Genomic DNA, 23,542 nt, shown 5'->3' on the forward strand with positions numbered 1-23,542 from the left:
GGGACAAAGTATATGTGAACTGCTGTATGAAAAGTGAATTTACTCTGTAAATCTTCACCCAAATCAAAATAAAATTAAAAAAAAAAAAGAAAGAAAAGAAATACTGCTAAAGGTTCCTTACTTGACATGAGATAATTTGCCTTTTTGTGTTTATTTTTGCTTTTACAAATGTGAGATTTTTAAAATCTTTTGTCTGTTACTAATACCTAAGGTCATAACTTTTCTTGTGTGTTTCATTCCAGCTCCAAAGAGACTACCAGAATTTCCTTGGGCAAAAACACCCTTCCCCTTTGAGAAACCTGGGGATACTTTGGGTAATGATAGCACCTTAAATCTGGTGTTAAGAATGTGGGTGGGACATGTTTACTGATTGCTGTCTCTGCAAACTCCAATGAACTGGTGAATCAGTTAACTTGTCCAAACAAATGGTTGATTTGATTTAAAAAAAAAAAAAAAAAACTATTTGTCTGAATGTATTTTCTATAAATTCAGTAAGTATAATCAGTCTATTAATTCCTCCTAGCTCATGTAGTTAGTTTTCTGCCCTTAAAAGTATGGCACCAAACTCCCATCTTTCTAAACACTAAACACTCTTCAGATGGGTGCATGTTGATTTTTTTTTCCTCAATATATAATGATTTTTAATTGGATAAATATGTATTTTTTATTTCGAGCCTCTGGTAGCCACTTAACCATACCAATAACATACTTTTGTCTCTTACTCCTCTCAAAAAATCTTCAGCAATTTCTATTTTTTCCCCCACAGCTTCAAGTGAAAAGCCATGGATTGCGCCTGCAACTAAAATGTCTGAAGATACCAAAGTTCTACAGCCTCAAACTGGTAATTGTATTCATTAATTAAAAATAATAATAATAACAATTTTAACTTTTTATTGTTATAGATTCTTTCATTGATTATACATTCTTGACACTTAGATGGATCTCATTTTTCCCTAGTACAAAAGCAAAATGATTTCTCAGCTGTTTTAATTTCTGGCTATATTATTAGAAATCTCATTAGAGTGTGAACTCTGAATTTGTTCATTGTTTTCTAGGAGTCTCTAACAACATGCAGTGACAAAAATAGGGAGCAGGCATTCAACTAAGTATCCCTTGCAGACAGATATTTGCTTCCTTTTCAACAAAATGTTCAACGAACATTTGAGAGTTTACTATGTTCAAGATATTGTACTAAGTCCTAAAATCTGTAGGGCTATTATGATACAGAGGAGAGACTGCAATCTTGGAGTTAATAATGGATCTTAATTCTCCCACTAATATGTGCCTTTGTTATTTTTCTCCACTTTTTCTGAGTCTTGGTTTCCTCATTTGTAACCTGTGATGATGACTTTTATTTCTCCTGAAAATTCTTGTATACCACAACCACAACTGACTAGTTGTAATGCCTATAGCAACTAATATCTAGGATATGAATTTTATACAAATCTTGACTTAAACCAAGTTGAGGTCAGAAGGAATATGTTGGAAAGTAAAGGTTGTGGAATTGCAAAGAGACAAATATGATAAGATGGAAGATCCCAGTACAGGAAAAGTTCATTTTGCCTTTAATCCCAGAAAAGGAATATCCTAGATTTTCTGGGTAGAGTATGATTAGTGGTTAAGGGGCAGGAATCATCCTCATTGTTCAGCTACCTCAGTACTGACAGGGCAACTACCAATTCCAGCTCTCACTGGTCCAAGTATTAGGCCTTGCTGTGGGTTTTACAGTTCAGTAAGCGATGGATGCAGGTACGAGTATTAGCCCCAGGAACTTTTCAGACTGCCCTTACAGTATTTTCTGCTATATGGACTAGAAGCATCGACATCACTTTGGAAAATGTTAAGTTGTATTCTTTGAAAAAACAATAAATTTTAACAGGTATTGATGACATTGTTATATCAAAATGAACCTGTTTTGTTTTCTCTGTTAGGATGTTTGTATTTACTATGTCAGTTCCCTTCAGCCAAAAACCACCAAGGACCAATTGTAGTTGAAAAATGTTAGGTTTGTTTACTCATTGCTATGATGGAGAATACAGACCGTGGAGAACTGTAGAATCTTTCGATAAGAGAGTGTTAGAAAGGACTAGCAGTTGGTTATTTGGACTTGTGTAAAATTTTCAAGGAAGTGAAGCTTTACTCGGGGTTGAATACTATCAGAAAGAGGGAGTCATTCTATGATTGAATATCTTAATTCTTAACTAGGATGCAAGAATGACAGAGGAAAGCCAAAGCCATCATTGGCAAAGAAGCAACTATTGCTTCTATTAGTCAGCTATGGGAATGTTGGTAATTTTGGTGATTTGGACAATGTTCGTGTTTTTCCTCGTGTCCCACATGATTACGGGGTAATTTTGTTTTTATCTTGATCCATCAGTGTCACCCAGTGGCCTTGTCTTATATTCATGTTTTTTAAAATTATTTATGTTCAATAGGAGAACACTGCTGTATATCAGAGACTTTTTTCTATCAATACCTTTTGTAAAATTTATTCTGCTTCAACATTTATAGGATTTTTTTTCAACATTTACTTTATATTCTGTGTCAAAAAAAATCAGAATGCATGCTCTTAACAAGGTTTCTGTATCACTTCTGGATATAAAAGTCTGTATGGAAATCTAACTTACATGCTGCATATTGAAATCCCTGTGCCATTACAATAGTTTATGTCAACAATGGGACAAAGTATTTGAAATATGGAATATTCCATAACATTTGTGTAGTTGCCAAACATGTCCTTCCCCATTTTAGCTTGTTTGCCCTAATCTTTCATTGTTACATTTTGTGATCTCATTATTTGGAATTGCATTTTGTATTAAACCTTCTATAAAGTGTGGTTTATAGATAAAGCAGGATTGATCAATTTTGATACCTTTGGCAAATGCAATTTTCTTTAAAGTATATAAAGGAAATCATGAAAATCCGCTCTATAATTATGTATCAAGATATAAAATTGTTTGTAAATTCTGTATTGAAAAGGTTGGCCTCATTTTCGAAATACTTAAGTGTTCATGACAATTATTCAGGGAAAGTCAATCCTGATGATGATGCAATAGAATTGGTATTAGATTCTGTTGGAAGGCAGCCAGTTGACTATGATTTCAGTGTCATTACAGACTGAGTTCTAGAAAAGCTCTCAGCGCCTTCAGTCCCCACATGAGTTGTGTTTGCATGCACTGAATGTGCTCATTGGATCATCTCTCCACTGGAGTAATATTATTTTGAATTAACAAAGCAGTTTTCTTCCAAGAGATTCAAAACATTTTATGCATACTACCGTATCAATCCTTCCAATGTTCCTGGAAACTAAACAAAGGAAGTTATTATTTTCTTTTATCCTAAGGAGATACGTGAAGGACTTGTCTCTGAATGTGTAGAGGAGAAAACTGGACGCTAATTTGTTTCTTCCCTAATCTTCTCTCCAACAACCCACTCCAAATTAAAAGTGAAATAATGCTATGTACTTTGCTCTGAAATTTGAAGAATTAAATGTTGTTATTGGAGAAAAACCAAAACCAAACTCATAGCTGTCGAAGACAAGTGCCTTCCAAATGTGAAAGAAAGTCTTGGAGAAAGACTCATCAGTCCCTGAAATTCATTTTTACTGTGATTGTGATCAACTTATCCTTGTGTTGTGGTATGAGACAGAGCTAGAGCAATATCCAGCTCAAATGTATCAGCTATGTGACTTCAGACAAGTTATTTAACCCCTCAGAGCCTTAGTTTCCCCATCTATAAAATGGAAATAATTTATACATTTTTCCTCAGGTTGTTATGTTGTTGTTGTTGTTATGTGCCATTGAGTCAATGTGACCCCTCCTTGGGTTTCCAAGGCGGTATCACTATGGAAGTAGATTGCCCAACCTTCCTTCCAAGGAGTGGCTGGTGGGTTTGAACCACCAGCCTTTTGGTTAGCAGTCAGGTGCCTTAGGCACTATGCTACAGAGCTCCTTTGGGTTGTTATATCTTACAAATAATGTATAAAATACTTACAATGAGCAACAGAACATAATAGTCCTCGATACAATGGAGTTTAACATTTAGTACTTCCCTTTTCTCAGCACACTGCCCATCCCAAACTCCCCTGAACTGCTGCAGACAAAAATGACTCCACAGCTGATATGATACAAAATGATCCTTAGGTCATCATTTCACTTGTATTAAAAATTTTAAGGAGAAAGAACAGGATATGTGCAGTGTTATTCTCCGAGTTCCTGCAACCCCAGGGGAATGGTCTGATGTCCTATTTACATGGCAGGAACAATAAAGAGCTTTATTCATATTCACAGCTGCTCTATTCAGTTATAGCGGCTGCCTGAATCATTTCATGAACTGGAATCTGAGACCCTGACTCATCTCAGTGAGTGAAATAATCCCCTAGTCACCTGGCTGTGTTTACCATGGGCACTGGAGATGGTAGAAGCAGTATAGATGGTGTGTATTTATCATTCCCTAAAGGGGCATGTGCACAATTTTGAAAGACCACATACATTTGGAGGGCTAGGGAGGGGTAGAAATAAGCTTTTTTATCCCTGTCTTGATAATGCCTTTAGTATTAAACCTACTTAACTTACTTGACCATCCCCTTGAAAGATGATCATTTAGCATCAGGCGGAACTTAGAGCCCAAATCAAGCAAAGAAAATGGTTGCAAATGCAGGATGATTCATCATGTTTGTTTTCATTCTTAGAAAATTCTGTTCTACCTTTTCTCCCCTTCAACATCTCCAGACTAATGGAATTGTCCCCCAAATTACCATGACTTATTACTAAGACTTCTTCTGGTATAATAGTTTCACTTCAACTTGGAGCAGCAAACAATTATGTTTAGCAGTTTTCTTGGATAGCATCAGAACTGAGGATGACTGGCCGCAGTCTTTCATTAAAATCCACTTGGAGAGCTTCTTTAGTTTATCCCTGATCATGTGCACATGGAGCGGTATTCAGGATAGAAGGTTCTGGCCATGAGTGGTTTGCCCGGAGCAGTGGAAAGAAGGTAACCTCTACATTTGGACCTTACTGCCGGCCCTGTGAGGTGTTGATTACTGCGGATCTGGCCCACCCAACTGGATTAAGCCCTAGAGAGGAGAAAAAGTAGGAGTGAGTGCTGGTGTTGATGCTTTGAGAGCAGAAAGTGGAATTCAAGTGTAGCAGATGGTTTACAGATTGATTGTGGCCTCGTAGAGATTTATAGTCTCAGCCTTTGGTTTTGCTTCATGAGCATTTTCATGCCGGCAACATTTTCATAAATTTCAAGGCCTACCAGAAAGGTATTTTATTTTTCCATGAACTGAAGAAAGCATTATTCATTTATTTAAATAGAGCTAAGAACTCTGTGTGTGGTGTTTATAAGTATTTTCCTCTTTCAGCCACTTACTGATATTCCTGTTGTGTTTTTTCCTGGTCACTTTATATTTGTCTTTAGGCATTTCCATGTTATTTCCATGGCAGGGTGTAGCCACATAAGCAATATGGCAGGTTGTGTAGAAGAGTAAGAGATTTTTGTGCACACATGTGTGTATCCTATAATGATTAAAGGATATGTTCATTTGTTCTTTAAACTGAGCCACAAAGACATTTATCCTTACTAGGAGCTTGACCTATCCAACTGTAAGACTTGCTATTATTTGTTCATTGTAATAGAAATCTTGAATACCGAGTATCCAGCCAGTGCCAGACTCTGGGATGAATAAATCTTGGAGTGCATAATGCACACAACAGATACCACATCTTTTGTCTTTCTTCTGAGAAATGATGTTGAAAAAAGGAAAGCCTTTCATATAATTATCAATATTCAGGATATTTGAATAAAATAAAAGGATACATTCCTGATCATTTGAAATGCCTTGTTTGGGTGCTGTCATATATTTCCAGAGCAGTATCAGGTTATTTTCATTGTAGAATTTACGTTTCATCAGCCAAGCAAAAGTAAAAATAAAATGTACAACTAATGATGCATAATTTAGCAGTGTGGTTTTACCAAGTAACAGAGCAAAGTCATAGATTCTATTTTAGGGCAGATGGTAGTTTTAGAAAAAGTATGTTGTTCTGGCTACCTAGTGCTGTTCTGACAAGAATATACAACAAATGGGACGGCTTGAACAACAGGAGTTTATTCTTACAGTTTGGAGGCTTTAAGTCCAAGTTCAAAGTGCCAGGCTCTAGGAATAGGTGAAAGCCCCTCAGCCTTGGGCTTCATCTCTGCCTCCAACTCCCAGCCTACTGAAGCTAGAGGCTTCACTCAGACAGCTGTTGGCTGCTAAGGCTGAGAAGCCCAAGGTTGACAAACAAAATGGCACAGTCCCAATGTTACCTGACCACATGGCAGGCCATTAATTTAAGTCCATTGTAAGTCCCCAGGTTGGCAGAGCATGGCAGGCTGCTGAACAACAACATGACTACATGGAGGGTCCAAGGGTGCCAATAAGCTAGAGACCATTACCAAGGCTTATCCTTATATACAGGAAGCGGACCAACTCCCAAAGGCAGCTACTCAGCTGCTTGTGGTAGATCCCACCATGGAGTTTATTGCCAGTCTCATAATGAGGAATAACTACCACCAGCTGCCCAGCCACTCAACCAGGCCCAGCCAAGTTGACACACAAACATAACTACCACATATATTTTCTTTGAAAAATCTAAAAGTAAAATTTGTTGTTGTTTGCCGTGGAGTCGGCCCCAACTCATAGTGACCCCTCCTTGGGTTTCCGAGGCAGTATCACTACGGAAGTAGGATTGCCCAACCTTCCTTCCAAGGAGTGGCTGGTGGGTTTGAACCACCAGCCTTCTGGTGAGCAGTCAAGTGCCTTAGGCACTATGCTACCAGAGCTCCTAAAGTATAATTAAGTTATCATAATTAGGAGCCATTACTGTTTTTTGGAATCTCAAAAAACTCACTGCTGTTGAGTCGGATCTGACTCACAGTGACCCCTTCTTGGGTTTCCGAGGCAGTAGCACTACTGAAGTAGATTGCCCAACCTTCCTTCTGAAGAATGGCTAGTGGGTTTGAACCGCCAGCCTTCTTGTTAGTAGTCAAATGCCTGAGGCACTGCTCCACCAGAGGTCCCTGTTTTTTGGAAAGCAACTAATACGCTTTTTATAACTTTGTATTGGACTGTCTATTTTACTTTCAATTTCTTCTACAACTTTTGGTCTCATGTATATTCTATGAATGCAAGATTAGAGGTATTCTTAAAGTCAAATAAGAGGAGTGTTTTGCCCACGGAAGTATACATAGGTGATAGAATGCCTCTGGATATACTATGTTAGAATGTAAATTGTCTAAATAAAAAGGTTCACCCCTAATCTCAGCTATTTCTCAATTTTGTAGGTGGAGTATCATTTTAAAACCAGGGAGGCCTAACTATTCCATGCATTTCATTCTGGTATAAAAGTTGCATACAATGATTTTATTTAAAAAAAATCAAGAGCTAATGTCTAGAAGCTTTTGAGAGAACTCCGTTTTCAATACTGTCGTTTAACAGCTATTACTTCATAGTCAAAAAATCTTGTTTAACCCAAGAATGAAATGAGGTGGTGGTGTGCTTCTCAGAGCTGCCCAAACAACATAAAACTTTAAGGAGGTAGTGGTATTTGTGTATTTTTAACACTCTCTCTCTCTTCTTTTTTTTAAGCAATTAACTCTCAGAAATTCCAGAAATAGAAATATTAGGGACAAAATCTGCCAGCAAATGTGTTTTTAACTCTGAAGTCTGTTTCAGAAAATATTTGGAAGTAAGAGGTCCCTGACAATTGGGAATTTCCAGACATGAGCCACAATTGCCAGAGGATGATGGATGCAACACTTATTTCCCTAGGAAAGTGCCACCTGGGAATAACTGGTGGGAAGATGGCAGCCTGGCTTGGAGCTCCAGTTTGGAAGGGAATCGTAAAAATGGAAAATAAATAGAAAAGGGATAAATACATATCATTTCTTGGAATAGGAAGTATAGAATAAAGGAAAATTGGCCCAATGTCACTAGATGGAAGGGAAATAGAAGTGTTAAAATAACTTAAAGAAAGTAGTAGCAATTTTCAAAAACAACAAAATAAATAAAAGTCAAGCTACTATTTCATGATTTCTTCCCTAGTGTGAGACAGTTAAATACAAATTGGTAGAGTTACCCTAATGTATTTAGTATTAGATATAGCTGACTTTGCTAGACCCATGATAGGAAATTGGCTTAAAGTGAACCTAAGATCAGAGACTTGCCAGCATTTTTGTACTTAAAAGATCAGTTACACATACATGACCTTTTAAACTTGCAGCTAGATTAAAGAAACCTTTACATTACAAGGTTTTAAAAAACTCTATTCTCAGAATGTGTGAATATTTTATTAGTGTCCACAATAGTCTTTCTATTTTTGATGATTTTGCAAAGCAGTGAATTTACCCTCACAAATTAAAATATATTTCCTGCCTCTTCTTTATGCAGTGCAATGTAAACTGCTCTCTCTGCATAGTAGAGTGTGTCACATGGTCTGATATCATCTGTTTTATAGCTTTAACCAGCAATGGTTCCAAATTATTATATTGTCTCTGAATTGAAAGTAACCCAATGAATAAATCTTTCCATGAGCTCTCTCTATTTTACTTTATTTCTGTACAAGTATCTACCTCATGTTTTTTTCAAGTTTTTTCTGTACCTCTCATAACCATAATGACAGCTTTTTTATACATAAAAGAGGACATTTTTAGGTTGAGTGTTGTTTTTGCTTACAGGTTCAACTCTTATGCGAGCATGAAAATTTTCCTTGTATCAAAATCACTTAATGTTCATTTTGAAGTTCATTCTACTTTCTTTATCTAGTGTGGAATATACAATGTATCTTTAAATCTACCTAGGGCTCATGAATACATGAAAGAAAATTTCCTCAAGGTAAAATGGCAGGAGGGATGGTGTGAGAGGAGAGTTCTGGACACAGCTCTGCCATGCCTGCCCCTGCTGATGGAGTGGGAAAAACACTGAATTTAACAATCTCTGTGTGTAACCACTTGCAAATGGCTTCACCTCTTTGAACCTCAGCTTCATTTTCTAGCAAATGAGGATAGTGTCTATCTACTTTACTTCTTTCTCAGGAACATTAACAGGGTTAAATAAGCTAATATATCAGAAAGTGCTGTACAAACTGTAAAGTGCTGTCCAAACATAAGACATCATGCCAGTAACTTTTACTAAGAAGAATCCTTTGTTGACTATGTGTAAATGGCCTCAATATTATTGCTGTTCCCCTCTTTCCTTTAGCAGTCTCTCCTCACACTGCCATCTGACTTCATTTATGTTTACACTCTTTGAAGCTCTTTGATTTAGAGCTGGTACCACCTCATCGTAAATACACAGCACTATATTCACAACACCCCAGAGGCCAGTGTCAGGGCTCACTTTATAAAAGTTTTAGTTCAGAGCAAATCTGACAAAAGGCAAGTCTCCGGATTGCTTTACACACCAGTGACCCATACCTGCTAGCACCTACATAAAACTGGTCATCTTCGTTGTTGTTATTGTTGTTATGTGCCGTCGAGTGGGACCCGACTCATAGCGACCCCTCCTTGGGTTTCCGAGGCAGTATCACTACAGAAGTAGATTGCCCCATCTTCCTTCCGAGGAGTGGCTGGTGGGTTTGAACCTCTAGTCTTCTGGTTAGCAGTTAAATGCCTTAGGCACTGCACCACCAGAGCTCCTGGTCATCTTCAGCTAGCATTAAAGCATGTCATGAAAGCTTTCAAATGAATATCTTCTGTTTATCTTATTTTATTTATTTATTTATTTTAGCAACTTACGATGTACCACCTGTTTTTGCAAGCCCCACACCATCAGATGAACCTGAAATATCAGAGCCCCACACAGGTATACACAGCCTCTCAGTCTTTGAATCCTAGGCAGTCAGACAAGTCTGAGCCTCGTATTCCTTTGCAGAGTAGAAAACTGCACTTTCTAGAGCTCCTCAGGGGGAAATAAATAACCTTCTTTGTCAGGGAGATGAAATCTCCTATCTACTCCTCCCATTGACCACTTATTTATTTGCATCCATCAAGGAATAAGCTCTCTCAACTGTGTGAGATGCAAATGGCTTTGGTTGCTTCTGAGGCAGAGTGATGTAGTGACTTGTCAGTCTGTTGTTCAGAATCATTCTAAAAGGTCTTTAGAGTCTTAGAGAATTTTCTTTAGGGCACAGATTCTCAAGTGCAAGGAGATTTTTCTCCCTTCCTCAGGGGACATGTGTAGAGACAATTTGGGTTTTCACAACCAGGGAAGATATTACTGACATCCAGTGGCCAAGGATGCTGCTCAACAGTCTACATTGCATTGATAGTCCTGAACAAAGAGTTATCAGGCTTAAATGTCAGTAGTGCCAAGGTGAGAAATCCTGCTCTGAACTGATCATGTCATCCATTTGTCTCTAGATCTTCAGCTGGGTCTAGTCTTTGGCATTCACTTACAGATCCATCTGTAGTGAATTTACCTCAGTCCATCAGTTCCTTTCAGCAAGCATTTATTAAGCACCTACTAGCCACAGTACTGTGAGATATTCACAGTGAATAAAACTGGTATCTGTCAAGCATGCATCTAGATGTGATCTTTTTTTTGGCCTAGTCTTATTTGTGTCATGCTAAATAAAGGCAAATAATTTCAAACAGCAGCATGAATAAGGAAAAAATGAAATAGAATGCTAATAGTGATTCCTATTAACAATTATGAAATAAAAGGAAAAGATCAGAAAAAAAAAAGTTGCATGCATGAAACACTGTTTTATCATGGTTTCTAATATTTAAAGTATGTATGTTTTCAAAAGTGAACTCATCTTCAACTCCTAATGAATCACTAGTTTAAAAGTGTTGGTTAGCAATCTCTCCAGTGTTCTTGATGTTTTTTTCCCCATCTGAGGCATAATTTATTACTCATGAATTTGTATTTTATTCCTGGGACCTTCTGCTGCTTTTGTAAATGTTGACGTTTATTCCAACAGCAACAAGTGAACCTATTCTGGATTCTGTCCCACCTAAAACTTCTAGAACTCTTGAATGGCCAAGGGCAACACTGGGTAATGTTTTTAACAGAAAATTCATACTTTGTTTTCCATCAAAAGAAAATCCATGTGAATGCCTTTCTTCCAAATTACCATTGAATTCCATCACATCTAATCAATTATCATCTGTTTATTTCTGAATATATACACATTTTTCATATAGTATAGACATCTTTTATATTCCATTTTTAGCTCACTCTCTCTCTCTCTCTCTTTTTTTTTTTTTTTTTTTGCTATTTTGGATGATATTTTTCCTATTCTTAAAGGGGTGAAAAGCTTTGAACACTGCATGGAATTCTTCACCTTCTTCATCGCTTCCTATATGTTTGTGGCCTGTGTCACCTCATTTCCATACATTGAGTCTGCCTGCAGTCAGCTACTGGACAATTCTCCATCCTGGCCTTTCCCCTTCTTTAAATCATCATTTCATCCACCAGCATTCAAGACTACGTGTATTTTTCATCTTTAACCATGTCCTTGTAGCATGTGCTTTGTACCCTCTAAAAGCATGTTAAACTTCTTAAAATACCTCATTTTAACTGGGACTGTTTGGTGGGATGGGGTGTTTGTATTTTCAGCTCCAAGTGAAACACCATTCGTTCCTCAAAAACTGGAAATCTTAACCATTCCTGAAATACAACCTACAACACCTGGTAACTAATGACATTTGTACAACTCTATGTTTTCAAATAATGGATAAAATGGCAACAACAACAAAAAAAATCAGGCAACTTGGCCTTTTGAGAATATTTTCCTTACTGAACCCTTTCCTTCATACCCTACTGTGAAATTTTTCAAAGATCTGGGTTATGTATCACACTTAGCCTTGTGATAATCCCCAAAGAATTTCCTTAATTCTAATGTCTCTATATTTCAAAGAATTATTTCCCTTCTTTAGTCCCTCCAGCTGGAACTCCTTTCAACTGGAAAATATCAGCAGAATTATAGATGATAATTATTTTAACATATATGCCTTTCTATTTAGCATATTTAGATATCTCTTGGGCAGAATATTTCCCCAAAAGATTTATAAAAAGTACTAAGTAGGTTCTGTAATCCTTCACATGAAGAAAAAGATGAGCAAAAGACAGCTAACAAAAACTACATTTAATAATAGAAAATTATTGGAATAATAAAGTTTGTTAATTCAAGGTGAGCATGGTAATGAGCTAAAGAATTGGAGAAGTTCTCTAAATCCCAAACAGTTCATTTGTGCTTTTCCCCCTGCTGTCCAATAAATCATCCTTTGAGTTCTTAACTGTACTGTGTGTTGTGAAATGCCTCAAGGATGCTCACTTTTCAGTACATTTAATTGAACAATGTACATTGTATGTTTAATCTTCATATGGAAATTATGCTCATTTTGGCCCAATCAACACTTTTTACTGAGTACCTGTTATGTCTAAAGCATGGTGTGGGCACTCTAAGAATGCAAAGTATAAACCATGTTTACACTCAACTAGTTTACAAATAAGGAGCCTGGTAGCACAGTGTTAAAGTATTTGGCTGCTAATTCAGGAGGTCACAGTTCAAGCCCACAAATCACTCTGTGAGAGAAAGATGAAACAGTCTGTTTCTGTAAAGATTTACAGCCTTGGAAACCCTATAGGGAAGTTCTACTTTGCCCTATGGGGTCTTTATGAGTTGGAATCAACTCAGTGGCAATGAGTTTGTTTGGGGTTTTGGGAGTTTACAGGTGCAAACGTTTAACTCCAGGAAATATCATTTATCAAAGCTGTACTAAATCTTTTTTTAGCTCCACAGCCAACTACATCTGTTCCTTCTACACCCAAACGACGCAAGCCCAAACCACCAAGAACCAAAGCTGGTAATTAAGTGTCTCTTTAATCTATCAAGATACAGATTCCCCACTATCCAAAAGTAGAGTATTCCTGTGAAGGTTGTCATAAACTGAAATGGCATAAAGTGAAGAAGCAATTACCATTAATTTATATTGGAGAATTTTTTTATTGTTCCAAGACACTCCTCCCCCCCAAAACAATAAATAACCTACCAGATCATATCAGATAACACACACACAAAAAAAACCTTAAAATAATACTCACATCTAGTGCTCCAAGACAGAGTTCAAAGCTATGGTGGCTTGATGCTGAGATGCTGAGTGTATTTCCCAGCGAAGGACCTTGGTGATGCCACTCTCACTTCTCAGGGTGCACGTTGCCTCTTTAACAACTCACGCAAAAGAAATGCTGAATGCTAGTTTTGCTTTTTGCCTTTTTGGTAAAAGCAACACTCCTCTTTGAATTTCTTTTTGTTAGCAAAAACAGGTACTAATGTAGATCTTTCCTACAAGCAAAGTGGCATAAAGCAAACTTTCAAAAAGCAGAGGATACCTTTTTTAAGCCCAGATTGTATGTTTCCCTATTATAGGTTAGTTTTTTTATAGAACTTGAAATTAACTAAAGATGAATAATTGATATGCAATAACAAAAACTCAAAATTTTCCAATATTTTATCGACATTTATGCATGTGATGTTCTGGCATATAAATATTGGTGTAAACCTAAACACAAATCATGTCACAGAATTGCAGAGTGAGATACATACTGTAACTCACTTTCCTCGTACGCATCTATTTTTAAGTGTATGTTAGGCCGATAGTTTTTGGTTCTGTTTGTTTGTTTGTTGGTTCCTATTATGTTTATAGTTTTGCACCTGGGACTAAAGCAATAGCTGAGATAGAGAGGATGTGACTACTACTTTGAAATTGCTTATAACCCTGAGGAGATAAGACCTATAAAACAATCAGAGAGCACCATAAGATATAACCTTCCTTTGACATAATACTTATGTAGAAGCTTAGAGAAGGGTAATGAGAATTGAAGATGCAGGCCTCAGGAGATCTGTAGGATTTAAACTGGAAAAGAGAATGGAACAATAAATATTACAGCATTGACTAGGTGATAGACATAGCTCATCAACCTGGAGACAATATTTTTCATCATAAAATAGTAATATCATACTCATGCTAAACAAACTGGGTTTTAGTTACTGCATTGTATTACAAATAATATTTTCTATGGTCTGTATGGGAACTTGGGTGGCAAAGTGCCTAAGGCACTTGACTGCCAACCAGAAGGCTGATGGTTCAAACCCACCAGCCATTCCTCGGAAGGAAGATTGGGCAATCTACTTCCGTAGTGATACTCCCTCAGAAACCCAAGGAGGGGTCGCTTTGAGTCAGAGATGACTCCATGGCACATAACAACAACAACAACATGATCTATATAGTTATGAAGGAGCCCTGGTGACACAGTGGTTAAAATGCTCAATTGCTAACCAAAAGTAGTTTGAACCTACCAGACGCTCTGTGGGAGAAAGATGTGGCAGTTTGCTTCCATAAGGATTCACAGCCTTGGAAACCCTATGGAGCAGTTCTACTCTGTCTTTAAAGAGTCACTAGGAGTTGGGATCAAGCTGGCAACATTGGTTATACTGTTATGACTGAGTTGGAAAATTCCTTCACAAAGCTTTTTTTCACTGGGTCTTTTGTAAACAGTAACTATTAAATATTGCAGTATTTTAAAAGCCCCCTTCAGTTCCTCTTTGGAGGATAACTCTTTATTATGTCTAGGATATCTTAACTGTTTTTTCTTTTCTTTCCATAACCAGAACGAACCACAAAGCCTGGAACACTTACACCTAAAATTTCTAAAAGCCCTGAACCAACACGTACAACTCTGGGTAATAATGTTATGTCCTTAAAGTTGTGTTACTTTATTTCACCATGGAAAATCAGTAATCCACCTGTTATGTAACGTTTCAAAAGTGCTCTAAATGGATCATTTGAGCAATACTGAAAGTCTCATAGAATTCACTGACTCCATAGATATTCAGGAATGGATAACTGGCCCTATAATCAGAAGATCTGAAGTCAACATTATACATCCTCTTGTGTCTTAGAAAACTGTTAGACCATTGCTTCTTCCTTGTCTTCTATCTTTTTATTGAATTTGAGGTTAAGTCTTATATAGTGCTCTATTTTTTGAGTAAGGCCCTCAAGTTCAACTTCAGACTTCATTTGGAAAAATGACTTTCTGTTATAGGGTTAGTAGAATTTTTTTATGCTTTAGCTCATAGCACTACACTTAACAGTGAATGTTAATTTTCCTGGTGCTTAAAGATTGATGTTGCTGAGAAATATAGAGTAAAGGTAAAAATTAATTAGACTGATTTTTTAAAAAGATCATAGATAAAAATCACTATCTTTATGGAGTTATTATATTTACTTGCAATGCTATATTTATATTTTTCTTCTGTAGAAAAATATACCCTTGAGATGTTTTTTAAACAAGATAAAAATTTATCACTGTATTTACCTTTCTATTAGATGCTGTTTTGTGAGTGGAGTATGAAAACTTTTTTAATGGAGTATTCCCCAAATCTTCCAAGATGGTAGACTTATTACAATTAACATAAATAGTTTATAGGTTTTCCTTTTATGGCTTGAGACACTGAAATGCCTAATTTTATTTGTTTATTATTTTGTTTCTTTGTTTTTCCAGCTCCCAGTAAAACACAATTTATCTCTTTGAAACCTAAACTCTCTCTCAGCCCAGAAGTGACACACACCACAGCTGGTAATTACCCTAAACTTTTTTTTTTTTCTTTCTGTTTTTTAATATTCCAAAATGAGGGTTAAAAATTTTGTCATGCAGCTCTGGAGGAAGAACTTCTGATTTGTATTTTGGTATTTGATATGTTTTTCCATGGAAAGGACAAAAATGCAGTGAAGTGATCTCCTCACAGCCAGCCCCTCTGATATCATCACAGCAAAAGACCATTTGAGCTGTGTGGTGGATCATGATGTTCAGGACCATCACAGAGAAGACATAGAAATGTAATGATGTGAATGATTGAGGACTCCCTTGTCTGGGACTACAGAATAGTTTCCAGTACCAAAGTTCACTGGAATTCAGATCACACTGCACAATAGCCTTTCAGCTGGAAATGGGAGAAGTATTTCCATCCCCAAAGAACTCTGCCTTGTTTGGGGGCCTCACAGTTCTCAAGCTGCAAGGCTAGAAAGGATTGTATTTCTGGTATTGCAAGCCTTCTTTCTAAATTAAGACTGATTTTTAAATGATGATTTCTGTTTTCTTCTCAGGAGATAATTGTCTTTTGCTAAAGAAAAGAAGGTTCTTTTGCAGGGAAGGATTATTCTGTACATATAATTTAAAATGGTGACAATTACTTGCATAAGGATTGCATGGCAGACTGAATGAGCAAATCTTCATATTATCTACTGATCCTGCATCTATATATTAGTCTTAACTGTTGGCTTGTAAGATCAGTTTGGATACAGAAACCTTTGCCATAACTATGTTGTCATGGTCATCTAAATTTCAAATCCTTAAAAGTCTGAGAACAATATATTACTCATCATAACATTCAATGGATTTTGGACTGGCATTTCCATTAATGGCATGTTTACTAGTAGGATTAGTAAAGTAAGAGATTTTTGCTTAGTTGGCCATGATTTGCTTTTGCGATGAAATGGGAAGAAAATTTAACTTCTCAGAATAAGAATTCTCATGACTCCTTTGGAAAAGGCAGTGAGTTGTATTCCAGGTGTAGGTGTCAGACTGGAGAAAATTAGGAATTAGGCAAAGGCAGTGTAGTTTTGTGGCCATGGGTGAGGCCTCCAAGTCATAGAAATGGAATGAAAACTCTAATTGGAGAAGTTACTCAGTGAAGGCATAATAACTGAAGAGCCCTAGCAATTTAACTGAAAGAGTTCTGACAGCTATATAAAAGAGGGGTTTCTTGTACATTTATTTAAATATTATGCTTAGGAGACTTTCAGATAAAGTATAAAAGGAAATCCTGAGTAAAATGGTTAATGTGCTCAACTACTAATTGAAAGGTTGAGGGTAAGAGTCCACCCAGAGGCACCTCAAAAAAAAATGGCCTGGCAATCTATTTCTGAAATATCAGCCATTGAAAACCCTATGGAGCCCAGTTCTACTGGGGTCATTATGAGTTGGAATTGAGTCAGTGGCAACTGGTACTGGCAATAACCATTCTATTGATGCTGTGTTTGAATACCAAGCAGGTCAAGAAATGACTGGATGTTTAGGTCATCAAATTGAAATGAACATTTCTCCAAAGTAATTATTTTTGTTATTACAAGATAAGAGTTAATGACATCAAACATTTCTCCCAAACTTCAGTTACAATTTTTACATGATAAGGTATATCATTAATTTCAAAGTTTTTAAGAAAATATTTCAGAGAGAAATTTTTTTATATATACAAATAAGTGGAAAGACGTGTGTTCTTGCCATTCTAATGTGTTTCATTCAGCAAAGAGCCTTCTTACCTGGTGTTTTCTTTGCAAAGGTAAAGGATTATTTGGAAGATGATGAGTTTGTATTCTTTTGATTTCTACTTTCTAGTCACCTAAGAATATACCCTAACAGCAAGTCTAACTCCTTCAGAATCTGCACCAACTCCTTGTGACCTTGAGTGGCCCAAGGCAACACAGGGTGCTGACTGGATCTCTGCAAACTACAGCCTTGGTTTTTGCTTTTTTTTTTTTTTTTTTAGGGTGACCATCGTTATAGCTCTGTTGAAGATTTCTGTTTCTAGCCACGGTTCAGAAGAGCAAATAAACCAGCAAAAGCTTTTTAATGGCATAATTCACTGACTTTCCTAGTCTTCTCCTCACATTCTCTTATTTCTCCATTTCACTTTCCATGTGGGCTCCTGTGGTTTTCTTTGGTGGTTAAGCTAATAAGTAAAAATTCACTTTGGTTTGGGTTTGTTTTATAAGTAGATTCCAGTGCATTTCTCAAAAACCACAGTCACCTCCTATGTCCCAACATTTTTACCTCATCCATTTTTACCTCATTTTTACAATTCTAAAAGAATTGTTTCCTTTATGGTTTAATCTTTAAGGTTGTAATGGCATTGCAGTTTCCAAGCTTTTAACGGACTGGTGGGGTGGGAGCCTCCAATTACAGATCTTTGTTTTATACAGTGCTCTTACATGGTAGATAAATTGTGACTTGTATTTTTCTTTGTTTTGTGCTGATGTGAGTGGTTAGTCATTTGTATACCACTCAGTTTTCTAATGGAATTTTATACCTTTCTTCTTTACACCTTAAGATTGTCAAACAGAGGAAGTCTTATCAGATGTATTTGCTTTTAGTGCTGACATTGATGGGCTTTGGTATTTTTCAGATGCAGATTTGAAAGTTAGTTGATGGAATTCTATCCTTATTTGGTCTCAGTCTTAGTCAGAAACTAAAAAAGGCAGATTTTTCTTTTATAAAATGAAACCTAGGAAAGCTGAAACAAGAGGACTGCTCTGTTTTTTGTGGATCGTAAGTTTTCTGCCTTTGACAGGATGCAGTCCTACCACTTCTCTTCTCTTTCATTCTTTGTTGTTTTTGTTATGTGCCTGTGCCATGGAGTTGGACCCGACTAAGAGCAACCCGTCCTTGGGTTTCTGAGGCAGTATCACTATGGAGTAGATTGCCCAACCCTCCTTCCGAGGAGTAGTTGGTGGATTTGAACCGCCAGCCTTCTGGTTAACAGTCAAATGACTTAGGCTTTAGAGGGCAATATTTGAGTTTTCCTTCTCTGACAAGTTTTTGCCTTATACAGGTTCTGGCTTTTCTAGGTTTTACTGAATATACAAAATCAACATTCTTCAATCTTCTTTTAATTTTTTTAATTTATTGTGCTTTCAGTGAAAATGTACACAGCAAATTGGGTTTCCATTTGATAATTCCTACACAAATTGTTCAGTCACATTAGTTACATTTTCCAGAATGTACTAACATTGTCTTTAACTCTGTTCTGGTTGTTGCCTTTATTCTTCAATCTTTGTGAAGGCTAAAGATGATATGTGTAACAAATCTGACTTTTTCACACTTTGAGGAGGCAACTTTGTAGAAATTAAAACATGAATTACAAACTCAAAGTATGAAAAGAATTTTTTGATGTTTGTCATTTTCAGATGTAGTTGCCTTCTTGATATTGATTAGTATGTGTTGAGGTTTATCTACCTTTATCATGTAGAATCTGAGACACTGAGAGTACGCTCACTAGTGTGCTTGTGTGCACTTTCTCTCTCCCTTACACACACACACACACACACACACACACACTGCTTACAGAATCTCTGGTTGTACAGTGGTTAAATGCTCAGCTGTTCAAACCCATCAACTGCTCTGTGGGAGAGGGATGAGGTAGTCTGCTTCCATAAATGTTATTCTGTCCTGTAGGGTCACTATGAGTTGGAATCAACTAATGAGTTATTTATGTATACTTCAATCTGAGACATCACTACTGCTTCGTCATTGATCTATTATAATCTATTTTGGGGAAAGCTTTTTTTTTTTTCCCCAATCACCATTGTTTCATTTCGGTCTCTCACACCTAACGTTTACTCTTCTTTATTCTCACAAGAAGATTTTTTGCCACAAAGGTGCATGTTGCCGCCTTTAAGGAGAACCTTGTGCTATAATGCATTGATTTCAGAATAGATGAAAACTCTATATCTGCATATTTTTTGTGGTGGTGGCAGGGGGGTTCTTCTTCAGTTGCTCAAGAGTCACTTGTTGCTTCTCCCAAACCTGTATGTCCACTAGTCCAGGAATGTCAGAGATAATTGATGGTAAATGTCATATATCAGAAATATGTAAGTGGCAGCATTATTTAAGTTTTATGATGGTCAGTTAGCTCCATATTAATTTTTTTTCTGTAAGGTAAAATAATCATACATAAAATCTTTACTTTTTCTCTTGTTTAAAAAAGAGTTTTTAAACTTCTTCCCTAAAAAAGTCATTCTTTTTGTTCTATAGAATAATAAGCCACCTATTTGATGGTCTCTTTCAAATAGCCCAAACAGATATCGTAACCAAATTAGATTCAGCAAGAAGTATAATTTACCTACTGCAGTTTGAAGGAACATTGGAGGCTTGTTATCTATCAGAATATGTAAATAATCTTCAGTTATTCAACGTATTCATCATTTCATGAAATCCAAGACTGGTTTTTTTTGTTTGTTTGTTTGTTTTGTTTTTTAACTTTTATTGTGGTAAAAACATACACACCAAGACATTCACCAACATAACAACTTCCCCATTTATAGCTTAGGGACACTAATGACATTTTTCACTTTGTGCCACCATTATTACTGTCTTTTTCTATAATATTCCACTACCATTAGCACAAACTCAATGCTTCACAAACAAAAGCTTCCCCTTTCCTCCTCCATCCTACACCTAGGTTTTTTGTTTGTTTGTTTGTTTGTTTTGACACCTATTATTTATTAAGAAGCTCTTGTAGCATAGTGCCTAAGGCACTTGACTGCTAACCAGAAGGCTGTGCCTAAGGCACTTGACTGCTAACCAGAAGGCTGGCAGTTCAAACCCACCAGCCACTCCTCAGAAGAAAGGTTGCAATCTATTTCCATAGTGATGCCGCCTCAGAAGCCCAAGGAGGGGTCGCTATGAGTCGGGTCCAACTTAATGGCACATAACAACAACAACAACATTATTTGCTAAGCAAAATGGAGTAAGTCTCATATGTAAATCAATTTGTGTTATCAGCAGCAGAGGCTAGTAAATATGGTGAAGACCATATGAACACTTGCGGCCCTTTTGGACCATAAGTTCATTTCCTATCTTCTGTAAAGGAATATTGGGTCCAACCAGGCTGACAAGCATTCAAAGCTAACAGCACAAAAACAGCAATAGGCCTGATGGGTCTGTAGTCTCTTCCCTGTCCTTGGATGACCCTGATTTTCCTGCTGGAAAACAAAATGACAAGTGAGCACACTTAGAACAATCACCTAGCGGCTACCTGAACTTCCTTTAAACTAGTATATCCTCAGTCACCCAAGATTCTTCAATATTGAGTAGTAGGGGGGAATAGTTAAAAACCAACAATAAAAATCAACTTTTATTATTGTGGTTTGCAGAGAGGACATGGAGTGATTGAGCTTCACTGTCATAAACCAGTAGAACCTGTTTGTTCACTAATGAGAGAAGTTCTTTATGACAAAGGAAATTCTAGCTTAGATGGTGCCGTTCAACATTGCCTTTGATATTGCTTGCTTTCATTACTGGCCCTGAACCTCAAACTCTACAAGCATCACAGTTAACAATAAGTGATAGTTTCCTTTAGGGAGTGGGAAAAAAAAAGGTTCCTTTCTTTAGCATTATCTATGTTCAATTTAGGGGTCTGTGGGTAGTGCAAAGAAGCCCTGGTGATACCCTTTTTAAAATGCTCAGCTGCTAATGGATAGGTTGGCAGTTCAAACCCACCAGGTGTTCTGTGGGAGAAAGATGTGACAATCTGCTTCCCTAAAGATTTATAGCCTTGGAAACCCTATGGGGAATTTCTACTCTGCTCTATAGGGTCACCTTGAGTTGGAATGGATTCAATGGCAGTAGGTTTGGTTTGGTTTGGGTAGTGCAAACAGTTGATGTGCTTGGCTGCTATTCTAAAGGTTAGAAGTTTGAGTCTACCCAGAAATGCCACAGAAGAGAACCCTGGTAATCTGCTTCCAAAAAAAAGCCAGTGAAATACTACAGAGCACAGTTCTAGTCTGACACTCATGAGGTTGTTATGAGTTGGAATCAACTCAAAGGCAACTGGAAATGGTATTTTGTTCATAGCTTTAGCTTCTCTCTTTTTTTTTTTAAGTATTTGACAATTGTCTTTCATACCTTTTATCAAGGCTTTTTTTTTTTTTTTTTTCCAGAAGATATGCTTTCTGCCTGTGCTTGACTGAGCAGAGGCTTTGAGACAGCCTAGAAAGCCATACTGCTCTTTGGACATTAAACATGATTTCTTGATCTGATACATTATCGTCCTGAGCGATAATGAGGAGTATGTCCTGAGCTTGTTCTAAACTGTTATTCCCAGTGGAGGACCATGGCTTCTCTAAGACATATTTGTGTTTTTACTTTTGGAGGTGTTTCTCTCCCTTTCAAGGTTATAACATTTGCAAATTCTTGGAAAGTATTATCACCTTTCCAGATCTAATACACCCCAATGTGTCACTAGGAAATCCATTCAAAGAGAGAAAAAGAAAAACCGACCCCATTCTGTACAGCTTCTCTTTCTTCAAGAGCAAAAAATGTGCTCTGTGTAGTGCCATCCTTGCCAATGACCCATATTTTCCTTCATAACATGAACTGCTTGTTACTTTATTACACTCCTATCTTCCAAATGAGAGTCATGTCTTTGTTTTTCCATCTCTCTTTCCAAATTTAACTGACTGGGTACATTTTTGTTCATTTTGTCTAAAAACACAGAAATCTATTTAAGAAGGCATTTCTTATGTGGGTGAATGTTTCACTATTTATACTTGCATGACCTGATAATTGAAAGTCAAGCATTTTCCATATTTAAATAAATCTCTAATGACTTCCTTTGATTTTGATTCCTTCTTGATGATTCTTCACAGTCTTGGGACCTGGAACACTGAGAACCACACCTTCAACAACAACGTTAGGTAATGCAGTCATTGAGTGAGTGGTCTTTGTTTCCCCTCTTCCTCATTGTGGGTGTTTTCTTGAGTAAGAGAAAAATATGTTTAAAAAGAATATCTAGAAAACCACATCCCATTCACAAGCAGAATTCTACCCCCTATCTCCCAGTCATATAACTATCCAACTTCTACTTGGAATCTTTCAAGACAGTCAGTCCTCTCACTCCTTGAAATTTGGAGCAAAATTCTTCTATTTGGTTGTTTCCTCATTTACCAAATTTTCACCCAAGTGAGAGCCTTTAATGCCAGGCTCACATTAATGGATTAATATATTAATAGCTTTTGTGTATGTGTGTGTGTGTGTGTGTGTTTACTGTTCCTATTTCCAAAGAAAAAAATTAAATCCTATCGTTGTATAACTTTGTTTCATAAAAAAGTCACCTCCCTTGAGGTTATTATATCACTAATTCAGAGCCTTGTTGCATATATTGTTGGTTTATGGACTTTTTTACTGCTAAGTGAAAAATTTGGCCATTTGGAATCTGAGGCCAAATAAAATTTTGACTTTCACCTCTCATGAAAAATCTACTGACTTTTTAAAAGCAACCTATCATAGGCTCCTATTGAACACACACTTGAAATACATTTATATGACTGCATTCCCTAAGCTGTACAAGGTTTTCAGATTTTCTATCTTAAAAGGGAAGGATAGAAGGATCTCTTGGATAAAAATTGTTTACAAAATGTTCACTAAAGTTTTTTTTTTCTCCCAAGATCTCATTTAACCGAAAGTTACAAAGCAGAAAGACATACACTACAATAAATAAAAGGGCTAACATACGCTTCTGAAAGATACATAATGTTGTCAGCCTGCAGAGCCACCTGTAATAACTAGCTAATTTTCTTTCTTCAGCTCCCAAAAGGAGAAAACCACCAGGTCATCGTCTCCGCGTTAAAACCACACCTAGTCCAGATGTACCCAAATCCAAACCTGGTAAATGCGGCATCCAGGGTCCCAGTTAACACAGATAGCTGAATACTG

The 23,542-nt window shown here is 36.8% G+C and overlaps 1 protein-coding gene across 1 annotated transcript in view; it reads left to right on the forward strand.

Annotated features, from left to right (window-relative positions):
* The window catches only part of LOC103201149 (ABI family member 3 binding protein), a 430,073-nt gene that overhangs the window by 271,022 nt on the left and 135,509 nt on the right, over nt 1-23,542 (forward strand). Inside the window, 10 exon segments of the mRNA XM_042781643.1 lie at nt 767-841; nt 9,773-9,847; nt 10,968-11,042; nt 11,606-11,680; nt 12,784-12,855; nt 14,661-14,732; nt 15,554-15,623; nt 21,125-21,171; nt 22,477-22,524; nt 23,414-23,494. Coding sequence (XP_042637577.1) covers nt 767-841; nt 9,773-9,847; nt 10,968-11,042; nt 11,606-11,680; nt 12,784-12,855; nt 14,661-14,732; nt 15,554-15,623; nt 21,125-21,171; nt 22,477-22,524; nt 23,414-23,494 — 690 coding nt within the window.

This window comes from Orycteropus afer, unplaced genomic scaffold, assembly GCF_000298275.1.
Source record: "Orycteropus afer afer isolate SDZICR_OR568_19922 unplaced genomic scaffold, OryAfe1.0 scaffold00143, whole genome shotgun sequence".
In the NCBI taxonomy this organism is placed as follows: Eukaryota; Metazoa; Chordata; class Mammalia; order Tubulidentata; family Orycteropodidae; genus Orycteropus; species Orycteropus afer.